This window comes from Mauremys reevesii, linkage group 1, assembly GCF_016161935.1.
Source record: "Mauremys reevesii isolate NIE-2019 linkage group 1, ASM1616193v1, whole genome shotgun sequence".
Lineage (NCBI taxonomy): Eukaryota > Metazoa > Chordata > Testudines > Geoemydidae > Mauremys > Mauremys reevesii.
Window position 1 is genome coordinate 118,177,811 of NC_052623.1, and position 26,538 is coordinate 118,204,348.

At 39.8% G+C, this 26,538-nt stretch overlaps 1 protein-coding gene across 1 annotated transcript in view; it reads left to right on the forward strand.

Moving 5' to 3' along the window:
* TGFBRAP1 (transforming growth factor beta receptor associated protein 1) overlaps nucleotides 1-26,292 on the forward strand; it is a 57,167-nt gene extending 30,875 nt beyond the window's left edge. The window contains exons 5-12 of the mRNA XM_039543061.1: nucleotides 5,221-5,303; nucleotides 13,955-14,296; nucleotides 16,328-16,385; nucleotides 17,955-18,098; nucleotides 19,292-19,432; nucleotides 22,033-22,192; nucleotides 23,728-24,161; nucleotides 25,192-26,292. Coding sequence (XP_039398995.1) covers nucleotides 5,221-5,303; nucleotides 13,955-14,296; nucleotides 16,328-16,385; nucleotides 17,955-18,098; nucleotides 19,292-19,432; nucleotides 22,033-22,192; nucleotides 23,728-24,161; nucleotides 25,192-25,365 — 1,536 coding nt within the window. The 3' untranslated portion in view covers nucleotides 25,366-26,292. The remainder of the gene's footprint in view (nucleotides 1-5,220; nucleotides 5,304-13,954; nucleotides 14,297-16,327; nucleotides 16,386-17,954; nucleotides 18,099-19,291; nucleotides 19,433-22,032; nucleotides 22,193-23,727; nucleotides 24,162-25,191) is intronic.
* The last annotated feature ends 246 nt before the right edge of the window (nucleotides 26,293-26,538 follow it).

Here is a 26,538-nt window from a genome sequence, read left to right on the forward strand (position 1 = left end):
TCGGAAGTATTCAGTGGGCTCATGCTGCAACGCTCTCTGTTATCTATAATATGCCACAGGATTCTTTGTTCCTTTGTTCCACATAAGGAAACATAATGTGGAATATTCTTATAAGGTCCTTACAAAATACATCCACAAAACAAAGAAGGTAGGGGAAAAGAAGCGTGTGGGGTAACTTATTCTGTAGCAGGTTGTATTTTGATGCCTCTTAAAAAAAAAAATGTACTATAATATGCAGTTTTCAGCAGCTGGGAAAAGCTTGACGATAGAGAGAGAGAGAGAGAGAGCTGCTGCTTGCTTTTTTGTATTTTTCCAGAGATAAATGCAGAGCCAATAGTGTTAAAGTAGCTGGCTAAATAAATAAAATTGCTGTGAAATTAACATTTTATATTACGATGGGTTCTTCGAGTGACATGAATACACTTTTTGTTGGTGTTGATCTTCACTGTTACCACTAGTCAGTTGATAACCTTCATTGTGCCTTGGTATTCCAAGATTTATATTGTGGTTCATACATGCCCTCAGTTCTAGGGATACCTGAAATACAGCACTATGGAGAGGCTCAATGGCATGGTGGAAAAATGACTTCTGAAACTGAGTTTTCTTGCCTTTGTTAGTCACTGTTAATTTACAAACCTTTGTGTTTGTTTGTTCTAAATGGTCTTCCAGAATGAATAAACCCTCCCCTTTACTGGGTTCAGTGAGTACATGAGCCTTGGCAAGTCAGTCAAATATTCCATTATAACCAAAGTAGATAAAAATTGTTCTAAAAGTTTTTTTAATATAAATTCATTTTTCTTAATAATAAACATGTTTAAAATTGAACTTGAAATTGTTAGCCTGTGTTAAGGCCTAAATTTACTATAAGCTATTAAAATAATTTAAATAAAAATATGCTGCATAAATGAGTCCTCAAATTTTAATGAATTAAAGGCTGCTACTTTTTTAGTTATACAGAATCTGGGGGGAAAATATCTTTAACTTCTTAGGTCAACTCAAGCTTTATATATGTCACAATGTCTTGTATTTCATTAAGTATATATTTGCTGTCTTTTTGCGGATATAGGAACTTTCTGTTGTGCAGAAAAGCTTTTGACGTAAATTACTGTATATACTTAATTATAAGCCAGTTCATTTATAAGCCGACCCCCCCCAAGATGGATAAGTAAAAATGGAAAATTTTTATAACCCATTCATAAGCTGACCCTATAATTTAGAGGTCAGCAAACTTTGGCTCCCGGGTCATTAGGATAAGCTGCTGGCGGGCTGAGATGGTTTGTTTACTTCAAGCGTCCGCAGGCATGGAGGTAAACCTAAATAAACAAAGTGTCCCAGCCCACCAGGTACTTACCCTGACGGGCCGGGACAGCAACTGGTGGGGAAATTTTTTTGGGGGGAGAAGCTGAGAGTCAGGGAAATAACCCCTGTGACCACCCTCCACATGACCCCTGCCTGGGACCCCCACACTCTTCCCTTCCCACCTTATCTGGGGAGGGCATAGGGAGGATGTCTCTGACCTGGCTGGAGCAGCTCTGGCGGGCCAGACCAGGCGGCACGGCCACAGCCTGCCAGCCCCGGAGCTGCAGCTGTTTCGGAGGCTGGGGGAGAGCAGCGTGGCCAGAAGCAGAGAGACTCTGGCCCTGCCTCTTCCCTTCTGGCTGTGCTGCCTCTCCTTGCTAACTCTGTTTGGGAGAGGGGCTGTGTCCCACCTCTCCCTCTCTATACCTGTTCATAAGCCGACCCCCTTCTCTGGTGCTTCCCTTTTTACTAAAAATTGTCTTATGAACGAGTATATACAGTACTTTTGGTTTAACTTTTTCTAGCAGGTGTATAGAGAAAAAAAATTATTTTGAACTAGTTAGCTTGAAGTTGAGACACAGGTTGGAAGAAGAAAACAAGTTTTCTTGCTTTTTCAACTCCCAATCTAAGAATAAAAAAACAGGTTGGGGAGAAAATGAGATCTGCTAGTTCTCAAAGAGGACATGGGGGCCAGATTTTTCAAAGGGTTTAAGTATCTACAGATGCAGGCAGGTCTCCAGTGGGATTTTCAAACCTCCTTAGCAGGATAGATGCTTAACTACCATTGATTTCGATGGCAGTTGGGCACCATGCCCTGTTTGGGCACTTTTGAGAATCCCATTAGGCTCCTGTCTGCATCTTTAGGCACTTGAATACCTTTGAAAATCATGCCCACGGTGACCAGAAACAAGCTATCAATTCACTATTTACAGCCTTTGCTTAATAAAGCAATGTTAAATTGAAATTTGATACTTTATGTATCTAGTACACCTAATTTTAAAATGTTTTTATATATTTTAACTGAATTCCAGTTTCCGTTCAAATATCGCTTGACACAAATTGAGAGTAAAAAAAAAAATTACCTAGTAAATAAGAAATGCATCATCCACCATTGTCTATCATAACAAATGTCAAAATTAAGGCTTTGAATACATGTGTTTTAAGGATATAACTGTTTAAATGTATAGGGATAGTATACCCTCTCAGTTAGCAAAAAAATACCAAATTTGGTTGTAAATCAACTGTTAATGGTTATATCAACCAATGAGAATGAATCTTGCATATTCAAAATACAATTTATATCAATGTAAATCAAAGTTTCTTGTTTGCTGATTTAAATCATGATTAAAGTCGGTTACTTAAAATCACTTTGTAAATCAGTCCACCCTGCCATAGGCCTCCGATTCTTGTGCAGTATCTTTCTTCATGGAATAGATTGTTGAGGAATACTACAATTTTCCTAGGTACTTCAGTTGAAAATTGGAGCTGTTAGCACTGTGTGTTGACAGCTTTCATAACACTGTTTAGAGCTTTGAGTAGTGTGTAAAAATCAATATATATCAATGAAGCTGGCAGATTATCATAAGTGTAGATGCTCCTGGAAACAAGAGGAACCAGCATCATGTGACCACCAGCAGGTGTGCTGCAGACTGCAATTTGAGAAGTGTATTTGTCTCTGTATTTTCAGTAATATGGATACTTCTGTTAATACAGGGAATACCTAAAACATTGCATATACATTTATCATTATCTAGTGACCACTAACTCAACATTTAGCTTAAAATATACTGGTCAGTTTCACCTCTGCTTTTATAGGTGGGGATGGGTTAATTTAAATAAATGCTATTGCTATGTTGAAAGTGTATGCCAAGTATGTAAAAATCTTGAAAATAAAACTTCAGAAGGAAAGTTATAATAGAAACACTAGAAGACCCTTAGTTTTGTAACACTTTCTAGTTGTTATAAGGTCTGGCTCTTCCTACCTGTCTGCATGCACTCTTCCTTTTTTTTTCTTTCCCCTTTTAAGTAGGGCTGTCAATTAATCGCATGAGTTAACAGCGATTAATGTAATTAATCACAATTAATCGCGCTGTTAAACAATAGAATACTAATTGACATTTATTAAATTTTTGGATGTTTTTCTACATTTTCAAATATATTGATTTCTATTACAACACAGAATACAAAGTGTACAGTGCTCACTTTGTATTTTTATTACAAATTTTCACTGTAAAAATGATAAATATTTTTCAATTCACCTCATACAAGTATTGTGCAATTTTGTGAAAGTGTAATTTACAAATGTAGGTTTTTTATTGTTTACATAGCTGCACTCAAAAACAAGAGTCAAATTTTAGAGCCTACAAGTGCACTCAGTCCTACTTCTTGTTCAGCCAATCCTAAAACAAGCTAATTTGTTTACATTTATGGGATATAATGCTGTCGTCTTCTTATTTACAATGTCACCTGAAAGAGAGAACAGGCGTTCGCATGGCACTTCTGTAGCCGGCACTGCAAGCTATTAACGTGCCAGATATGCTAAACATTCATATGCCTCTTCATGGTTTGACCACCATTTCAGAGGACATGCTTCCATGCTAATGATGCTTGTTTAAAAAAAAAAAAAAAAGCATTAATTTTGTGACTGAACTCCTTGGGGGAAAATTGCATGTCTCCTGTTCTGTTTTACCCGCGTTCTGCCATATATTTCATGTTGTTGCATTTTCAGATGATGACCCAGCACATGTTCATTTTAAGAATGCTTTCACATCAGATTTAACAAAACAAAGAAGGTTCCAATGTGAGATTTCTAAAAATAGATATAGCACTCAACCCAAGGTTTAAGAATCTGAAGTGCCATCCAAACTCTGAAAGGGATGAGGTGTGGCACATGCTTTCAGAAGTCTTAAAAGAGCAACACTCAGATGCGGAAACTATAGAACTCAAACCACCAAAAGGAAAATCAACCTGCTGGTGGCATTTGACTCAGATGATTAAAGTGAACATGGGTTGATCCACTCTGCTTTGGATCATTATCGAGCAGAACCAGTCATCACTATGGACGTGTCCCCTTTGGAATGGTGGTTGAAGCATGAAGGGACATATGAATCGTTAGCGCATGTGGCACATAACACTACTGTAGCCAGCATTGCAGGATATTTAACACCTGTTCTCACTTTCTGATGACATTGTAAACAAGAAGCAGGCAGTATTATCTCCTGCAAATTGTAACCAAACTTGTTTGTCTGATCAATAGGCTGAAGTAGGACTGAGTGGACTTGTAGGCTCTAAAGTTTTACATTGATTTGTTTTTTAACGCAGTTATTTTTGTTCATAATTCTACATTTGTAAGTTCAACTTTCATAATAAAGAGATTGCACCACCTAATACAAGTACTGTAAATTGAAAAATACTACTTATTTATTTTTACAGTGCAAATATTTGTAACAAAAAATAAAGTGAACACTACACTTTGTATTCTGTTGTAATTGAAATAAATATATTTGAAAATGTAGAAAATATACAAAATATTTAAATTGTATATTGTTTAACACCGTGATTAATCACAATTTAATTTTTTTAATCGCTTGACAGCCCTATTTTAAATTTTCAGGACAAGTCAGGGTATATGATATCTTAAGAGTCTGATGTCAAATTGTGCAGTGAGCAGTTAAATTTGTCAATCTAGATTTGTGTTCAGGAGTCTTGACTAAAATATTCAGAAATTTCATGTAGGGAGTATTTTCAAAATTATCTTTGTTATTGAGTAAACTTGATTTAAAATGCATAAGCTGAGGATTTTGTATCGTGCAATAATTCAGAAGCACAGTTCTAAATCATGCATTGAATGCTTTGTGAAGTAGTTAACTATTGCTGTATGGAGTCACTTACACTAACAAACCTTTTTCCCCCATCTTTCAGGTAATGTACAAACGAATCTTGCAGCAAGCAGGTTTTATACACTTTGCACAGCTTCAGTTCCTAGAAGCAAAAGAACTCTTCAGGTAATTCTGTGTGTTGACAAAATGAAAAACACTCATGTTAATCGTCTTTAAACAAGGTTACATGCTTGAATTTAAAGGCATTTCATAGGAATATTTTACGATGCAAGTGTAATACTCTGTGGTAGAAATGGCTATAGTTGAAGAGGACCAAAATAATTTTCGAACAGCTTTGATTGGATGAAGGGTGACCCATAATGTGTTAAGTTCATATTTTTGTACCATAACTATAATTGACATAAAGTACTAGGGCCCTGATCCTGTAATCTAATCTCCACTGTTCCCATGTGGAGACCCACTAATTTCATGCCTATGCAGATCAGCTTCCAAGATCAGGGTCTGATGTAGTTTGTTCTGCTTTCTTAAATCTATTAAAACTGCAAAATATGGCACAGTGTCCACTTAAAATACTTAAATGGTTGGGCAGGAGGGAGTGGAAGGGGAGATGTATTAGTACTCTTCAATTGAGTAATTAGGAAGCAGTAACATTTCTGCATTAAGGTAAAATCAGTTGCAAGTTATAAACTGGTGATACATAACTGCATTGTCAAATTTTTCTATTAAGCTCTTCTTTATATTCAGAATTGCCTTCTTAAACAGTGTTTGGTCTCTTCCACAAGATCTACTTGCCATTTTAAAAAAATCTCTACAAATCTTCCTGACTTTACTGTGACTTTGAAACAAAATGGCTGCTGATAGTCTTGTTGCTCTGTTCTCATTCCATAAGTGTGGTTAAAAATGATGCTGCTCACCCTATTGGCTGTTTTTGTTTTGTTTTTTGTTTCTGCTGTCAGCATCTCCTACATTTCTGTGACGCATAGGCTGTTCCCCTCTTTGTAATTCTGGAGACTGTTCACTGTTGCAATGAAGTCCTGGCTGTCCCCACCCCTTCGTTGGCTTCGCACCAGAAATCATTCCAAAGCTGTATAGAAACTCCTGAAATAATAATTGTAAAACCTTAATGCCAACCAGTGAGTTATGTATAGAATGCTAACTGCCCTACAACTGTAGACAAAAAAAATTAAATGTCCCTTGGCTAATGAACCCATGCCAAGGAGAATAGAATTGTGAGAAATGCTATTACAAAAAAGAAATAAATGGGAAAGAAATTTCCCAACGTGCGGCCCAATGTTTGTAGAGTTTTGTGATGTATGGGGAGTAGTGAACATTTAGCAGGGAAGGATAAAGAAACAGAGTGAAAAAGAGAAATCTCCTGAGGAAAATAAATGCCTGAACAGATGGCTTACTTAGCTCCTGAATCAGAACAGTGCTCTGTACGTGAAGTGGCATTTATAGGCTCTGCAGAGTGCAGATTATATCCTGACTGTTTAATCACCTTCTTCGCTGTGCTGGGCTCAGGGTTCAGACTTAGACCAGCATGTTGGGACACCCTTTCCCCAGCTATGCAGAAAAGCTCAATTAGGAGTTGCTGAGCACTTCAGGGAGAGAGTCTAAGGATAAGGAGGACACCATTAGGCCAATTCATATGGTAAGTCCCTGGCCAGAAGAGATCCAGAGTACTCCCAATATGAAGAGTGTTGTCAGCTCCTTGCAAGGAAAGAAAGCAGGGCTGCTAAATAGTTCTTTTCTCCCGAAGATTAATTGAAGGCTTCTTGTGAGGAGACTCCCATAAACAGTGAGACTAGCACCCAGAAGGGGAAGACACTGGAAAAAGGCAAATACAGTGTCCATATTTAAAAAAGGGAAGAAAGAGAACCCGGGGAACTACAGACCGGTCAGCCTCAGGTCAGTCCCTGGCAAAATCATGTAGCAGGTCCTCAAATAATCCATTTTTGAAGCACTTGGAGGAGAGGAAGGTGATCAGGAACAGTCAACGTGGATTCACAAAGGGCAAATCATGCCTGACCAACCTGATTGCCTTCTATGATGAGATAAGGGGATATGGGGAAAGTGGTGGATGTGATATAGCTTGACTTTAGCAAAGCTTTTGATACAGTCTCCCATAGTATTCTTGCCAGCAAGTTAAAGTAGTATGGATTGGATGAATGGACTATAAAGTGAATAGAAAGCTGGCTAGATTGTCGGGCTTAACGGGTAGTGATCAACGGCTTGATGTCTGGTTGGCAGCCGATATCAAGCTGAGTGCCCCAGGGGTCAGTCCTGGGGCCAGTTTTGTTTAACATCTTTATTAAATATCTGGATGATGGGATGAATTGTACCCTCAGGAAGTTCACAGATGACACTAAGCTGGGGGGAGAGGTAGATACACTGGAGGGTAGGGATAGGATACAGAGTCTCCTAGACAAATAGGAGGATTAGGCCAAAAGAGATCTGATTAGGTTCAACAAGGACAAGTGCAGAGTCCTGCACTTAGGAAGGAAGAATCCCATGCACCACTACAGGCTGGGGACCAACTGGCTAAGCCGCAGTTCTGCAGAAAAGGACCTGGGGATTACAGTGGATGAGAATCTGGATATGAGTCAGCATTGTGCCCTTGTTGCCAAGAAGGCCAACAGCATATTAAGCTGTATTAATAGGAGCATTGCCAGCAAATCGAGGGAAGTGATTATTCCCCTCTATTTGGCACCAGTGAGGCCACACATGGAGTATTTTGTCCAGTTTTGGTCCCCCCACTACAGAAGGGATGTGGACAAATTGGAGAGAGTCTAGCAGAGGGCAACGAAAATGATTAGGGGATGAGGGCACATGACTTACAAGGAGAGGCTGAGGGAACTGGGGTTATTTAGTCTGCAGAAAAGAAGAGTGAGGGGGGATTTGATAGCAGCCTTCAACTACCTGAAGGGGGGGTTCCAAAGAGGATGGAGTTCGGCTGTTCTCAGTGGTGGCAGATGACAGAAAAAGAAGCAATGGTCTCAAGTTGCAGTGGGGGAGGTCTAGGTTGGATATTGGGCAAACACTATTTCACTAGGAGACTGGTGAAGCACTAGAATGTGTTACCTAGGGAGGTGGTGGAATCTCCATCCTTAGCAGTTTTTAAGGCCTGGCTTGATAAAGCCCTGGCTGGGATGATTTGGTTGGTTTTGGTCTTTTTGAGCAGGGGATTGTACTAAATGACTTCCTGAGGTCTCTTCCAAGCCTAATAGTCTATGATCCTATGTATCTAAAAGGCTCAACCTCTTATCAGGTGTCTTGATAAAAAGGGCTGCAGAGATACCTCACCTTGGTCACAGGCATGGAGTTACTCTTGCAAAACTAGGGGCGGGGGGGGAAGAGCCCCCCCATCCAGGAAGCACAAAAGAGAATGAGTTATAAAATATCTAAAAGTTTCCTATTCTTACTCAGACCCCATCTCCACTACTCAGGAGGAGGGGAAGCTTTCTGATTTGATATCTCAGCAGGGCAAGAGGAGGAAAATGTTGTTCCCTGATAAATTTGATACTACAGGAAAATGGCATCTTCCATACAGATCTAACCCCATGTGGCAGTAGATGAGAAGACTAAGGCCTGGTCTACAGTACGCGTTTAAACCGAATTTAGCAGCGTTAAACCGATTTAACCCTGCACCCGTCCACACAATGAGGCCCTTTATATCGATATAAAGGGCTCTTTAAACCGATTTCTTTACTCCTCCCCGACGAGAGGAGTAGCGCTGAAATCGGTATTGCCATGTCGGATTAGGGTTAGTGTGGCCGCAAATCGACGGTATTGGCCTCCGGGCGGTATCCCACAGTGCACCATTGTGACCGCTTTGGAAAACAATCTGAACTCGGATGCACTGGCCAGGTAGGCAGGAAAAGCCCTGCGAACTTTTGAATTTCATTTCCTGTTTGCCCAGCGTGGAGCTCTGATCAGCACGGGTGGCGATGCAGTACCAAATCCAAAAAGAGCTCCAGCATGGACCGTACGGGAGATACTGGATCTGATCGCTGTATGGGGAGACAAATCTGTTCTATCAGAGCTCCGTTACAGAAGACAAAATGACAAAGCATTTGAAAAAATCTCCAGGCTATGATAGACAGAGGCCACAGCAGGGACTCAGCACAGTGCTGCGTGAGAAACTTAACGGAAAGCCAAAGAATCAAATGGACGCTCATGGAGGGAGGGAGGGGGTACTGAGTACTCCAGCTATCCCACAGTCCCCACAGTCTCCGAAAATCATTTGCATTCTTGGCTGAGCTCCAGATGCCTGAAGGGTCAAAAACATTTTCCCGGGTTTTTCAGGGTGTATCTCGTCAATTTACACCCTTCCCCCCTCCCCCCAAAGGAAAGGGGGAAAAAATTGTTTCTCGCCTTTTTTCATTGTCACCCTATGTCTACTGCATGCTGCTGGTAGATGGGGTGCTGCAGCGCTGAACACCAGCATCCCCTTCCCAGTGGCAGATGGTACAATATGACTGCTATCCATCATCGTCATCAGCCCGTGAGTGCTCCTGGCTGGCCTCGGTGAGGTCGGCCGGGGGCGCCTGGGTAAAAATAGGAATGACTCCCAGTCATTCCCGGCAGATGGACAAAAGGATTGGTAACCATCCTCCTCATAGCAACTGGAGGCTGAGCTCCATCAGCCCCCCCTTTCATGTCTAAAGAAAAGATTCTGTACTGCCTGGATTATCATAGCAGCTGGAGGCTGCCTCCCCCTCATTTTATCTCACTAAAAGTCAGTGTTTATTCCTGCATTCTTTATTACTTCATCACACAAATGGGGGGACACTGCCACGGTAGCCCAGGAGGGTTGGGGGAGGAGGGAAGCAATGGGTGGGGTTGTTGCAGAGACACCCCCTAGAATGGCATGCAGCTCATCATTTCTGCGGGATCTCTGGGGCTCTGACACGGAGCGGCTGTGCTCTCTGGTTCTCTAGTACACTTGCCCCATATTCTAGGCAGGACTGACTCTATTTTTAGACAAAACAGAAAGAAGGGAATGACCCAGGGAGTCGTTCCCATTTTTGTCCATGCGCCCCCGGCCGACCTCAGCGAGGCCAGCCAGGAGCACTCATGACAGCAGCAGACGGTACAAGAGGATTGATAACAGTCATCGCCAATTTCCAAATGCAAACGGTGCAAAATGACTGATAACCATCATCTCATCGCCAATTTACAATGGCAGACGGTGCAATAGGGATGGTAATCGTCTCTGCTACCTTGCAAAGGTAAACGAATGCTGCTGTGTAGCACTGCAGTACCGCCTCTGTCAGCAGCATCCAGTACACATACAGTGACAGTGACAAAAGGCAAAACAGGCTCTATGGTTGCCATGCTATGGTGTCTGCCAGGGCAATCCAGGTGAAAAAGGGCGCGAAATGATTGTCTGCCGTTGCTTTCACAGAGGAAGGATTGAGTGACGACATTTACCCAGAATCACCTGCGACACTGTTTTTGCCCCATCATGCATTGGGATCTCAACCCAGAATTCCAATGGGCGGGGGAGACTGTGGGAACTATGGGATAGCTACCCACAGTGCAACGCTCCGGAAATCGACGCTAGCCTTGGTACATGGACGCACACCGCCAAATTAATGTGCTTAGTGTGGCCGCGTGCACTCGACTTTATACAATCTGTTTTATAAAAACGGTTTCTGTAAAATCGGAATAATCCTATAGTGTATACATACCATACGTTCAAATCTCATCCTGAGACAGGAATTCGCTTCCCCCTTCTTTTGAAGACATAATCAAGGATGAATGGGAATGCCCTGACAAGGGCAAGTATATGAGCAGGCATGCACTTAAGTACCGTAAGGTGCAAGAGCCAAAAAAATGCCATTAAGAAATACCAAAAGTAGATGCTGTGGTGGTATCATAGCAAGGGATATGATGGTCACATTGAAAGGGGGTTCTCTCCCAAAGAGACAACTGGAAGATGGTCACCTTTAGTAAGGACTTTGAGCCTTAGTTGGGTGCTCCGAGAATCCCTAGCCACTATCTGTTTTATGAGAGCTATGTTTTTGGCTATTCTCTACATTTTCAAATATTAATTTCAGTTACTACATTCACCTAATACAAGTAATTCAATTTACCACCGTTCCAGAGGATGTGTCCATGCTGATGACTGGTTTTACTCAATAACGATCCAAAGCAGAGTGGACCGATGCATGTTCACTCATCATCTGAGTCAAATGCCACCAGCAGAAGGTTGATTTTCTTTTTTGGTGGTTCAGGTTCTGTAGTTTCCGCATCTGAGTGTTGCTCTTTTTTAAGACTTCTGAAAGCGTGCTCCACACCTTGTCTCTCTCCGATTTTGGACAGCATTTCAGATTCTTAAACCTTGGGTCAAGTGCTTTAGCTATTTTGAGAAATCTCACATTGGTACCTTCTTTGCATTTTGTCAAATCTGCTGTGAAAGTGTTCTTAAAACAAAAGTGTGTTGGGTCATTATCTGGAATTGCTAGAACATGAATATATGGCAGAATGCGGGTAAAACAGAGCCAGAGACATACAGTTCTCCCCCAATGAGTTCAATCACAAAATTAATGCATTAATTTTTAATGAGTGTTATTAGCATGGTATCATGTCCTCTGGAATGGTGGCTGAAACATGAAGGGGCATATAAATGTTTAGCATGTCTGGCATGTAAATATCTTGCAGTGCCAGCTACAACAATGCCATGCAACTGCCTGTTCTCACTTTCAGGTGACGTTATAAATAAGCAGGCAGCATTCTCTCGTAAATGTAAATAAACTTGTTTGTTTTAGCGATTGGCTGAACAAGAAGTAGGACTGAGTGGACTTGTAGGCTCTAAAGTTTTACATTGTTTTGTTTGAGTGCAGTTTTGTAACCAAAAAAAAAATCTACATTTGAAAGTTGCACTTTCACAATAAAGAGATTGCACTACAGTACTTGTATGAGGTGAACTGAAAAAATACTATTTCTTTTGTCATTTTACAGTGCAAATATTTGTAATAAATATAGTGAGCACTGTGCACTTTGTATTTTGTTGCAATTGAAATCAATATATTTGATATAGACATCCAAAAATATCTAATTTCAATAGGTATTCTATTTAACAGTGTGATTAAAATTGCAATTAATTTTTTTAATCACAATTAAATTTTGAGTTAATCATGTGGTTTAATTGTGATTAATAAACAGTCCTATTTTAAATGAATTATTACTCCTCAGAGTTCTGTGTTAATATGCCTAGTAAGGAATCTATTTGTCAAAAAAATATTTCCTGAATCTTTTTTGTTGTCTGCATTGTTACAGACAGTTGCTGACAGGTGTTTTGAAATAAATCACCAAAATAATTGAAACTGGTGTGATTATATTGTATTATTTTGACAAAATATGTAGAATTTTGCAGAATTTTAATTTTTTTGGTGCATAATTCCCCTGGAGTAAAAGGGGCCGAGGTGGGGATGAGGTTATGGCTGAGGTTTTCAGAAACTGTATCTGATTGCTGTACTTCAAACATCAATACACTTCTTCCATTGCTTCACAAGATAAAAGATGGGAGAAGTAATTTAGCATGAGACTTAGCAGCCCTTGTTCTTTCGGAGCATTCTACTTCCATCTCTGAAGGTTTACAGTATTTCTGTTCTGTCCAGTAGAGTGTCTGCAAGTGTGGAAACCAAAACAAAAAAAAGTCCAGTCATCTCATGAGTAATGGTTGCAACTCTAATTTACTTCAGTTGGGTCCTCAAAACTTAGTGCAGTCTTCTGAGAGACTTTTCTACACTTTCTGGATCTGCTCTGTGAATATTAGCTTTGTTTAAACTTGTGTCCAAATCGGACTACTGTCCCAGGCATTGAAACCTTAACAATATAAATCAGACTGATGTTTTAGACATCTTGAGGTGCTCTACAAATCTGAACATATGCAGTAACTTCTTCTCCTTGCCAGACATTTTACTCTCAAAATATCCTTCAGGAATATTTTCAGCCTTGGCTGAAGGAGCATCTTGAAGGAAAACAAGGCTTCTGTTAGCACAGGCAACACTTTCAACATTGGTAATTCATTCATTGTAACACAGGTGGGCTTTAACACTCTAAAGGTCTATACTTAGTCTGCCGTACACAACAGATAGTTGTGTATTTATAAATAGCTATTCATTTAATCAGTCTTTTGTTTTCTTGAATCTTTTTGCCATAAGTTGGCAACCATCCTCTCCATTCCACATACGACATTTCTTTTAAAGCATAGAGGTCTGCCTGAGGTTCTCTGTCTTTTTAAAGAAGAGCAAATTTAGTTGCTGATGAAAGGTGCCAGGTGGGCTGTCCATAGGACAAGTCACCTTTATCTACAGAACACATACTGTACTGGTAGGCCCTGTATGAGAGGATAGTTGAATGCGTCCAGAGACCAGCACAAATAATATAAAGTAGCAGTCCCCTAAGAGCTGGACTGGGGCCACCAACTAATTTCACTTTGGCCACAGCTGTCGGATGTTAATTTGTCAGTACTTACCTGAGAGAGGTTCATACCAGTTACTAAGAAGTGAAAAGCTGATCGTCCCCTGACTAGTCACCCTGAATCATGAAGTTCTCATGCCCTGGGACACCTATGTGGAATGACACGAGTTCTCCTGTAGAACTAGAAAAATCCCCAGACTTGTTCTGGGGGAAATGTCTCTGATAGTAAGATGAATAAAAATAACTTTCAAAAATTGACAGTTTAAATGGTGTCTTTGTACTGAAAAGCATGTGTGCAGACAACCTCAGTATGGCTTTTTTTTTGTGTGCCTATGTATACTTTTTCTTTCTTTTTTGCTTCATTTAGTTTGACACTGTAATTGCAGAAGCGGCCAGCTGGATGTCCGGGAGCTGATCTCTCTCTACCCCTTCCTGTTGCCTACTTCCTCTTCATTCATACGGTCTCATCCGCCTCTTCATGAGTATGCTGATTTAAACCAGCTGACCCAAGGGGACCAGGAGAAGATGACTAAGTGCAAACGATTCCTCATGAGTTATTTGAATGAAATCCGCAGCACTGAAGTTGCTAATGGCTATAAGGAAGACATTGATACAGCTTTGCTCAAGCTGTATGCAGAGGCTAATCATGAAAGCCTTCTGGATCTACTGGTCTCAGAGAATTTCTGTCTTCTAACAGACAGTGCTGCCTGGCTGGAGAAACACAAAAAGTGAGACATTTCATTAAATAGATCACCAACTCTGGGGTGGGAGTGGGAGAAATGTTTTATTTTTGGTCTGTACATTTACCAGTCACTTAAGGATTTGAATCCATTTCTCTAGATGTCCCAGTCAGATGAGGCTTACTTTAGTTTGTGGTGTTGGTGTGTGCACAAATGGCAAAACAGCATATTTGACTATTTGTTTTAAGAGATGGACTGGAATGTCTGAGTGGAGTTGAAGCTCAAACTTGAGGTGCATTGGCAGAGCTGTGTGTAGGGAGCTTGCAAGCCAGCAATTTTATGCTGGTTCAGGCAAGTACGATTTGAACTTCATTTTCAAACTTGTTAATTATGAAAAGAAAACTTTGGGGGGGAAAAATTCCCCTTGAGGTTAGGAAACTGTTTGATTGCCTGGTCCCTAGGTGTTTCTAGGCTTACAGGACCTCAGCCGTCATTTGATACTTTGTAGTAGTAGTAGGGTTGCCAACTTTCTAATCACACAAAAGCGAACACCCGTTCCCCTTCTTCAAGGCCCTGCCCCCGCTCGCTCCATTCCTCCCTCCTTCCATCGCTCACTCTTCCCCACCCTCAGTCACTTTCACCAGACTGGGGCAGGGGGTTGGGGTGCAGGAGTGGGCTCCAGGCTGGGCCAGGGGGTTAGGGTGCAAGGGGAGGTGCGGGGTCCCGGCAGCGCTTACCGAGCTTCTCAGGAAGCGGATGCCAGATCTCTGCGGCCTCTAGGGACCTGGTGGCCGCTTCCGAGGGCCGCATGGAACTAGGGAGCCGGCCTTAGCCCCAGATCCCCACTGCGCCACCGACCGGACTTCTAATGGCTGGGTCAGCAGTGCCCCTTTTTGAACGGGTGTTTGTCGAAAACCGAACACCTGGCAACCCTAAGTAGTAGTTAAAACTAAATGACTTGTACAGTATTGAACAAAGGATAGGGTAACTGGTATGACCCCATGTGATCTGAGACACAATGTGACAATTAAAAGTGGAACAATAAGAATAAAATGTTTCTTTGTTGTTGAGATGTCTTGTGCTGGGAGAAAAGTACATGAACAGAACTACTTAGTACATGAACAAAACTACTTTTAAGTTGAATTCTAATTAAGCCCATAGTTAAATTATTTAGTAGTTAACTTTAAAACTACTAGTTTATTCACTGGTCAGAAACTTAATGTTTGAATTCTGAAATCTGATATTGGTTTTCCTGCTGGTGCTTCCACTGAATTGAGAAAGGAAGAACAGTTATGAGAGCCTCAAAGGGGTTTATTTTGGAATACCTTAGAAGGGGGGAGGATCCAGAAGAGAATAAAAAAGTAGAGAATCAAGTGGTTGACATACAGCAATGTTCAGAAAACTGTATACATTAAATGTACACAGAAAAAGTGTGAAAACTAACTTTAAGCAATGTGTCTGCACCTTGCTCTATTTTTTCCCTCTCAGACCTCCAAAAATATATTACACAATAGTATAACATAGGATAGGCTGGATTGGGAGTTTCAGTTGTGATTTTCATTGGATTTAAGAGTGTTTTACTGTTTCAGTTGTCCAACAAATCCACTTGATGACAAAGACTTTACATGACTAACTTTAGTTGGAATAAATATGAAAAGTAGAATTTTAAACCCATGGAAATAGAGAGGCATTATAATGGAAACAATGGGAAACCATACTGTAATAGAACAAATTTTAGAACATGGGAGACTCTTGTTCAGAACTGCGTATTGCTGTGTCTTGACACTAGTCTACATTGCAGTAAATAATATCAGATTTTTTTTAAAGAGGAGGTAGAATTTTATAAATACTATAGTGTGAAAAAAAGATTTTGGTTGAAGGACAGCTGTTAATGAATTAGAATTACTCCACTGATACTTAATATAGAACTTTGTGGATAGGTGAATTCTAAAATGAAGGAAAGCATGAAATGTATGAAGACAGTAAACCACTGCTCTTTATCCTTTGCAATTTGTACCATATTTAAACTGATGAAGAGGATCTAAGAACTTAAATGTTCATACATTTTTTAAAATACAGGTATTTTGCACTTGGACTCCTGTATCACTACAATGGTCAAGATGCTGCAGCACTTCAGGTTAGAATGACAAATTAGTATTTAATCAAGATGGTATAATAAAACTTTTGTTAGTTCGTTCATAAACCACCCCGAAAATGTGTCTAGGTAACTTCTAATTTCAAAATTGGCATATATCCACAGCAGGATGAACTTTCTCTTAAAACCTAATTCCTCAGACTAGTTAAAACGTTAGAGAAATACAAAGCCACATACATGATTTAAAAAAGCTGTATTTTCAAGATAAACTTCTATACCTTAATAATTCTTAGCCAGAATTATGATGGGTTTTAATGGACATAAAAATCACAAGTGTGTGTATGTACCCTAGTTACTGTTGTGATCATATCTGTGCATCTTCAACTAGAAACATTAAAATGTTCTCAGTCTCTGACAGGAACCTCTCATACTGAAGAACTATCTTGGTAATTTCTTTAGAAGATAGTCCCTTCAGTAGCTTGTGTTTTTCTGTTTTCTTGGGATATGGTTGTTTTCTAGATTTCAATAAACTTTGACTTAGTCAAATATATGTAAGTAAATGAGGCAGGTAGTCACCTGAGTGATCCTGGGCAGAAAAGAAGCCTCTGGATATGCTGTGGTGTTTAATTGTGCATCAACAAACTGTTCCAATATTTCACAGGCATATTTATTCATTTAAGAAGTTTTTTCCTATGTTCTATAGTATTTCCTCTTCAGAGTCTTAATCAATGCCCATAAAAGTTAATGGTAAGATTGGTCAGGTCCTTGGTGCAGAAATGAGGTGGTGTAGTGTGAGCAAAATCATTCAGCATATAACTTCTTAACCCAGTAATGCACCGGATAGGTGCTGGAACTGGAGGTGCTGCCACACCCATGGCTGAAGGGATTGCCATTATACACATGGTTTCCAGTTTGGTTCAATGGCTCTTAGCACCCTCACTATAAAAATTATTCCAGCACCCCCGATTCCCTTGAAATAGTGTCTGCCAGCTACTTAGCCTGGTTCTGACAAACTTGTATGAACACCTGTAAATGTGGTAAGTTGATTGCAGCTGCTAGGCAAACTAATACAGTTCTGCATTTAGGAACAAAATGAGCATGAAAGAAAATAAAGTTGCTTTTTGCGAAATTGCTGTCTGATTAAATTATTTTGAATCTGTGCTAGAATATTAAGAGCAGGATTCAAGTAGAAACCAGAAGCTGAATGTAACTTTAGAGCAAAGAGAGCAAATTCCAAACTGATACTATGAAAAAATATTTCCTTGCATATAATTAGACTGTGCAAGTCACTGAGGCCAAGAACTTTAGCAACAAACAATCAAAAAGGGATATCCAGAGTTAGTGCTAACACATTTTAAAGGGATATTAAACCTCCGTGCTTCAGGATTTAAACTAATCTCTAACCATTAGGGACTAGGATAGGGGGGGGAGAGAGAGAGAGAGTGTGTGCACATGTGCATGCACTGAACTCGATAGGAACCAACAACCAGGGAAAGATGTACAATTGTTGCTGTAATTTTTTAATTGAGCAGTAGACTTAGTATAAGATGTTAAGTATATTAAAGGCAAACTCCTAAGAAGTTTAATTCTTACACACTTTTTCTGTTTCAGTTATGGGTGAAAATAGTTAATGGAGACGTTCACGATTCTACACGTTCGGACCTCTATGAGTATATAGTAGACTTCCTTACTTTCTGCTCAGACCAAAAACTAGTGTGGAAGTATGCTGAATGGGTTTTACAGAAAAGTGAGGAGGTTTGTGATTGTATCCCTTCTAAAAACAGTTATAGGAAAAAAAATTCTTGGTAAAATGTAATGATTCATCACTTCCCTTTCGTGTTTCCTACCCCTCTAAATCTTTCAGTCTCGACTATCACCTATCTAATTTGTTTGATGAAAGTGCTTCATTTTAGAATTTGCAGATGTCTACTGTGAACAATAGATTTTAAAACAATATTAAGCTGTCATCTTAAACAATTGAAGAAATGACATTTTGTATGCTAAAGGAGGTTTATATTGGAGTTTTGCTTCATGTTAAGGATGTTTTTTGTGTATGAAGATTAAAACACAAGCTGATGGCACATGTTAGTAGTTCAATACTGGTAGTATTCCATTGCTCTAAAGGGCTGTGGTGGTGGTGACGTGTGTGGGAAAGTGGGGTAAGCAACCTTTTTCTCTTGGCAACTCCTATGCTGCTTCAGGAGTTGGATGATTTATGCTCTTTATCTACCAAAATCCAAGTGCATCATTTCGGTAATATCCACGAGTATTTAGTACTCCAGACTAAGTGCTAACTGCATGCTTGTGCTAGAAAATGCACAAGTAGCAGCCTTTGTCCCATGGAATTTACCATCTAAATAGGTTCTAGTTATTTCTGAATTAAGGCATTGTTTATTCCAGCTACTATTTAGCATGTAGACTTAACTGATACTGAAACCAGCCTCATGGATCTGTACTGTCACAGTATGAGAAGCATGGTATTTAATGCCACAATTAGTAAAGCTTGTTGATTTTAGCCATTATAAAAGCTTATTAATTAGATTTCTTAAAGGAATCCAGAGATAAGGTTGAAAATCTGAGCTGACATTCTGACCTTTGACTTTCTTTTTTGCCTTGTCCTTTGTGGTATTTAATATTTTTGTTATGCTTCTCTCACATTCATGTCCTAGAATGAAAAAATATTTGTTTGAAAAGGTCCCTACCACAAAAGGCTTACAAATTGGGCAATGTATCCATTCTGAATTGGGGCAGTAGGTATGTGATGCATCAAGAAGCAGTGACTGAGCAGCCCAGTTCAGTATGTTTTGTTAATCCATTATTTTTGCATAGTGTGTGTTCTGAATATTTTGTATTTGATTTCTTAATTTAATCATTAACAAAAAACTGAGTGCTTAAAACAAAAAATAAAGATGTTGTCTGATTTCCTCAATGCAACTAACTTGTTATAGGTTGGAGTACAGATTTTTACGAAAAGGCCTTTGGAAGACCAAGCCAGCTTTAATCCAGATAACGTCATGGACTGCCTTAACAAATACCCCAAGTCACTTGTTAAATATCTGGAGTACCTAGTCTTGGATAGAAAAATAGAGGTAAGCTCTTCAGAAATACCACAAAAAAGGTTGATTCAGTGTACAAACGGGGATACCTCAGATGGAGAGCCTGAAGTACAATTAGGCTTCATAAAAACTGGGCAAATTTGAATATTTTGTACAGTGGGTTTTAAGTTTACCCAGAAGGCAGAGAAAGAGAGGATGATCTTATGGCTAGAGTGTAACCATGGGAATAAGGAGATCTGGCTTCTATTCCCAGTTCTGCAACATTGTGCTTCTGTAATATTGTGCAAGTCACTTAACCTCTCTGACACTTTCTCCATCTCTGGACAAAGGTATGCTTTCCTGCCTCATCAGTGAGGCTTAAATCATTTATGGGAAGTACTTTGAAATCTTCAGATGGAAGAAGCTATGGAAGTGCCATCTATTACTAAGGCTAAGACTTTGTCAGGGATATTTTTAGTAAAAGTCAGGGACCGGTCATGGGCTTCCATGAATTTTCTTTGTCTGTGACCTGTCCCTGACTTTTACTAAAAATATGGAAGCCCCTGGGAACTCTGGGGCCCCCCAGCACCTGTGGGGACACGGAGCTCCAGGGTCCCTCTCTCCCCATGGCTCGGAGCTTCCTGCAGCTTCCAGCTGCATGTGGGCTGAGGTCACAGGGGTCTTTGTAACTCACAGATTCCATGACTTCTGCAACCTCTGTGACAAAGTCGTAGCCTCATTTATTATTTATATGATGCTAGTCATGTGCATAGTACAGTAGACATGAAGAATGGTGAATAAACAGATACGTTTCCTGTTACAAGGAGTTCCTTACTTTAATAAGCAACATACAGACCAGACTGGAGGGAAAGTTGTCTACTAAGATATATATTTTTTTAAACTCTTAATTCCAATTGGTACACCTGCACCAGTGGAAGCTGTATTGTGGAAAGGTGTAAGTGCTTTTAGCACAAGAGTTAAACATCATGGTGCTATACTGGCCTGAGCTTGTGTGTGCTTCCACCAGTAGACTTGCAACCAGAGGGAATTAAAGATCTAAAAAGTTCTACTGTAGGCAAGGTCATTAAAAAAAAAAAATGGTTGAGCAATAATTGCTAATCGTGTTACACTTGGATGGTGTTTCTTTTAACTTCACAATTTCAATATTTCAGAGGCAGGCATGTTCTTCAATCCCTGTGTAAAGAGCTAGAGGAACACAACTTAAGTCATTTAGCCCACTTGTAAGATCACAGAGCACTTTAGAAATTGCATATACAGGAATCGTTTACCCGGCACTGACATCCAACAGCCCTCAGATTGGAACACAGTAGCCTTTTATCAGTACACAGCAGCACTATACAACAGATCTTAAAAGTGAAGCAAAACCTCCTGAGGCAGGTAAATGGTGTTACACTGAGACACAAAGGGAAAGTGATTTGATTTGACCCAGATAAAGCAAAGCAAAGCAATGATGCAGGTGGGGGAGCCAGGATTTCTGGTGCCCAATTCTCCAACTTGAACTGTTACCCCAAGAATGTGAAGTTTTGTTAAGTGGGTGGTTTCATCTTCCCACCATTCACTAAAATCCTGCATTGGAAGCAGCCCTGACCATGCTAATGAGCATACTTGTTTCCATGAAGTACTGGCATTCAACTGATGTCCTGAATATTTCTAGGTAAACCACTGTCACCAGATTACTGACTCTGTTATTACATAGTTTGAGATAATGCACGGGTATGCATGTGAGAAGAAACCATTTCAACTACTTATATACTCTGGGTTCTAAATTAATTATTGCCACTCAGTCCTAAGAGTCATTGTGGACCATTTCAGTGAAAACCTTTCCTCAGTAATGGTTGTTCAAAAATTATCAGATTTAAGTTTTACTACGTAGGGTATAGTGAGTAATGCTGAAAACGTTATGCCATTATATAAACTTTGGCATACCCTCAGATTAAGTACTTTATCTGATTCTGGTGGCCTTACCTCCAAAAGTATATCATAGAAATAGAAAACGTCCAGTGAACAGACTTAAAAATTAAGAGAAACTAATTAGATTAAAACTATTCAATTACAGAGGAGGGAGATATAAAAGGATATGACAGAAGGATATGTTAAAACTATTATCAAGAAGGTCAGGTGCTCTTTTTCATACTCTCAAAGTACTAGACCAAGGGTTGCCCAACGAAATTGGAAGGCAGCAAAAATAAAACTGATGAAGGGAATTTTTTTATACAAACAAATCACCTGTGGAGCTCATTGTTGCAAGAAACCATTGAGGCCAAGACCTCAATAGGAGTAAAATAAGGATTTGACATTTTATATAACTGGAATATCTGCTGTAATATTAGGATACATATAAGGGATATAGTTTCTACTCTAATGGACCAGAGTCTATCAACCATCAGATTGTATACAGGACTAGAAGAATCATTGATTGACGGGACAGAACTTACTAAAGTCTTCTGGAGAACAGTCTATAAGATTAAAAAATTGTTCAATTTATTGGGCAATATTTACTGCACACATCAGTGTACTTACACTAAATATCCTGTAAAGACTAATTGCTGTTTAATTTGGGGCAGGTGGATTGTCTTTGTCTTGTAATTGCATTTTTGTACGTTTTGAATTAATCTTGTCCTTTATGCCTGCAGAAGGAAAAGTATCATACCCACTTAGCTGTGTTGTATTTGGAGGCAGTGCTGCAACTAAAATCTGTGACCACAGACAATTGTGCAGAATTCACTGAAACACAGACTAAGCTACACAGTCTTCTTCAGAAATCTGACTTTTATAGAGTTCATTTTATTTTAGGTAAGATAAGTATTTTTACCCTGTTATAAATGAAAGACAGTATTCTCCTTTAACAGCTTCTGCTGAGACCTGGGTAGGTATGGAGATGGAACAGGTTTGAGGCCCACTGAAGGGAGGGAGACTTTTATTGCCTTTTATCTGTGCTATACCTGTTACATGGAGAAAGCATTGTGGTTTCCAGTGCCACCAAACTGAGTCTGCTCATAAACCTAAAACAAAAATAGAATATTTGAGCTCAGTCTGCTTACCAATACACTGAACTGGCTGTTACTGTTTAATAGCAACTGAAATTACATATCCTAGTCCAGGGGTCGGCAACCTCTGGCACGCAGCTCACCAGGGTAAGCACCCTGGTGGGCCGGGCCAGTTTGTTTACCTGCTGCGTCGGCAGATTTGGCCGATCACGGCTCCCACTGGCCGCAGTTCATCGTCCCAGGCCAGTGGGGGTGGCGGGAAGCGGCGTGGGTGAGGGATGTTCTGGCCGCGGCTTACCGCCCCCATTGGCCTGAGACGGCGAACCACAGCCAGTGGGAAGTGCGATTGGCCGAACCTGCCGACACAGCGGGTAAACAAACTGGCCCGGCCCGCCAGGGTGCTTGCCCTGGCGACCCGTGTGCCAGAGGTTGCAGACCCTTGCCCTAGTCACTCCTTATCAACCTGAGCGATCCCTTTTTATGTTGCACCACACGTGCACCTGGCATTTAGCAGACAAATATGACCGTGCCAGTCACTGAAGATGTTAACGTGTAGGTTAAAGCCTAACCAATGATAAAGGTAGTAATGTATAAATGATCCCCTTTAAAATCTTACATTTCAGAGCAAAGAGCTGCTAACTTTTTCAATACCTAAAATTGGAAACACTGAATTGCTGTTTTGGAATTTTACATGAACATGGAATAAATTGGTAGTGAACTAAAGTAGGCTTAACCACCTTTTGGCTTAATCTTATGTGGTGGTTCAAAATGCACACTAGTGTTTTCCCAACTGAAAATAAAGCAGCATATTTTGGAAGGTAATTACTTGTTTCCATTAAATTTCTGCAGTTGTGCTGCACCTACTTACTGTAAAAAACATTTACCGAAAATTAAGATTTCCCTCCTTAAGAGATTTATAGATGGATTAAATTATCCCCCTTCTCTGCCAGGTGTTAACACTTAATGTTTTGGCAGCTGGAACACAGTTCTGGGATTAGTATTTGTATGGTCTCTTTCAGAAAAGGGACATTTGCTCAACATACTGTTTTCTTTTTGGACTTGAAAGATTCCAGTATTTGAAGGGAGGCTGAGAAATGTACTGACTTGTTGTGCTTTTCACAGTTCACAATATGGACTGAGGTGCACTGAGCCCACAAGGTAGATTTATAGAAAATATACTTATTTTCAGATAAAGTACGTAGAATGACGCTGACTTTTTGTCACCTAGATAGCAGTATTTTGCTATTTGTTTTTTTCCCTTAAGTTTTGATTCCTTCTGGGGGAGCAAATAATGCCCTTTATTGAACAGAGCACTGTCTTAAATTGATTCTCATTTGACAGATAAAATCAAGGGGACAGATCTTCATATGGAAAGAGCAATACTATATGGGAAATTGGAAGAACATGACAAAGCTTTGCATATCCTAGTCCACGAATTAAAGGACTTTTCTGCTGCTGAAGATTACTGCATATGGAGCTCTGAGAGTAAAGATCTACCATACCGGCAAAGGCTTTTCCATATGTTGCTCTTGGTTTATCTAAATCCAGACTCTTCGGACTGTGAACTGGTCATGGCTGCTGTAGATCTCTTGAATAATCATGCTGCTGAATTTGATGCAGCCCGTGTCTTACAGCTTGTGCCTGACAGCTGGTCAGTACAGCTCCTCTCCCCATTCCTGACCGGAGCAATGAGGGAAAGCATTCATACAAAAAGAATGACTCAAATTACACTTGGGTTAGCAAAAGCTGAAAACTTAATTTATAAACATGACAAGGTGGGTGTATTGCTTTCTTTGTTATAATTCAAATACATGGATTTTTAAAAAATTTTTCTATAAATTAAGGTAGTTGATTCCTGAGGGAAGAAACCCTTCCCTTAGTTTTCTTCAGTTATCCAAAATTATTTTTTCCTCTGGTCATACCTCCAGTTCTGATACTGCCCAACTCTACCCAGGGTTAAATTTCAAAACATTGTGACAAAAACAATTTCATTTTCCCTTGAAAAGGGGATGGTGTTGGGCCTGAGTAGAGTAGTGGCTAGCTTAATGTACTTTGTTTAGGTTGCAAGTGAAAGAATTTGGTGTTCCCAGACTAATGCATGTGTTGTGCACATCTTGCCACCTTTTGTGTTTGGTTTTTTTCATGATTAGCATGCTCGCTTTGAGAAACTCAGAACTCTAATCAGGATTGAGATGTATTGGATAGAATTGCGTGGTAACATTTGCACGGCACACACCCCAACTCAAGCCTACTGGATCACTTCTGTAAGCACAATGTTCACTTGAGAAACTACCTTCCATCCCTGCTCAGAGTTATATTACTTAACGCTTCCAATTTGGTCTTATGTCCATTTAATTGAGAGAGTTAACAAATTGACCTACAGAATCTGATTTGAGACAAGAATCCATGGGCTAATACACCTCCGGGGAAACTGAGTAACATACACGTGCAAAACTTGCTATACATTCCACATAGTTACTAGGGGAGCGTCAGGATTTGAAGCAAGTGTCTTTTTTTTTTAAAGTATTAATTAGGAGGAAACATGAAATAGTTACTACAAACTGCTGTTAATATGCAAAATTAGTCCAAGTTAATTTAAATAATCCATGTAATTGGGCTTTATAAATTCCAATCAAGTGACCCAGGTCTTTCCACTCAGTACCGTTCAGCTAATGTAGCTGTAATGTGAAAAGCTTTAATGGACACTGTCTTATAAACAACCTGATTTGTTATGTTGTTTGTTTTTAGTTCCCTTCCTGATTTGCAGTGATATTGGATTCATGTTTTTTTTCCTCCTATTTATAGGTTAAACTAAAAGGAAGCCCAATTATTCTTTCGGACAAAAAGCTCTGCCAGGTGTGCCAAAGTCCTTTCTGTGAGCCTGCATTCGTGAGATACCCAAATGGTGGTATGGTTCACACCCATTGCGCCGCAAAGAGACTCATTAATCCTAACATGACCCATCACAGTCAAACTTGAACTATGTTCCAGGTTGCACTAGTTTCCATGACTTACTCCTTGGAAAACGTGCTGGATAAAGAGCCAAGTGCAGCTACTTTAACAGTAAATCAAGATGAAGAGATTATCCTGGGACTAATGGGAAGATTTCAATAAATGTGAAATATGGCCACTCATCTGCTGATCTTTATGAATGTAGACAGCAAAGAAAATATTAACTATCAGAAGTAGAGACACGCAAGAGTAGGCTCTTCTGTGTATAGTAAGAAAAAAAATCTACCTTCTGAAAGAAAATAAGCCTTTTCTTCACAGAAAGGATGAATACGGGGCAGACTAATGTTTTTTAAGGAAACTTAAATTTGCACTGAATGTGTTGCTTATAAACATGGTGTGGCGGGGAGAGACCCTTTTATTCAGGAGTCGGATATTGTCTGTCTCTAGAATGCTTGATGAAGAGACTATACAGTGTTGTAGCCATGTAGAGAAGAGACTGGCATGATGCAGCTTATTCTCAAGAAAAAAATGCATATCGATTGTTAGCTGCAGCATGTCCTCATTTCTTCTGAAATCTGTTCCACAGGATCACATTATGAACTTGTTCTGTGCGCTACAAATTGTTGGCTTTTGATGCACTTTTTGTCTCCCCTGGCCCATCCCGCCACCACGTTCTGCTGTATTGTTGTCATAAAACCAATTTAAGTACTGGCCTGTTGCTAGTTCCTATTGTTTTGCTGTGTCTAAAGTAATAAACTCAGTGGAAACTGATGGCCTCATACAGTCACACATCTGTATTTGAAAATCCCAGTTGTAATGAAGGTGTCTGATACAGTCTAGTTAGACCCTAGTCATATTTTTGTTGGGGAAAGAGGCTTTAATAATTTTTAATATGGACTTACATATTAATATGCAAATATGCTGTAAATACAGTTGAATAAATTGGTTTTATTATTGAATGTCCTTAGAGGATAAACATGTAAACAGTGACATCAAGAGTATGGGTTACATTATAAATGTCTGCTGTAATATAACTTTGACAGAGCAGAGACTTCATGGGACTCCTTGCAATAGTAAGGGTCAGTGTTTTGGGATCCCTGTGTGAGATCTAGGACCTGATGGAAAGGGGAGGAGAGGTCGTGAAGAAGTCAGTAATGACACCCCCAGGTGCTAGTGAATTTGGTATGATTTAGTAAATGC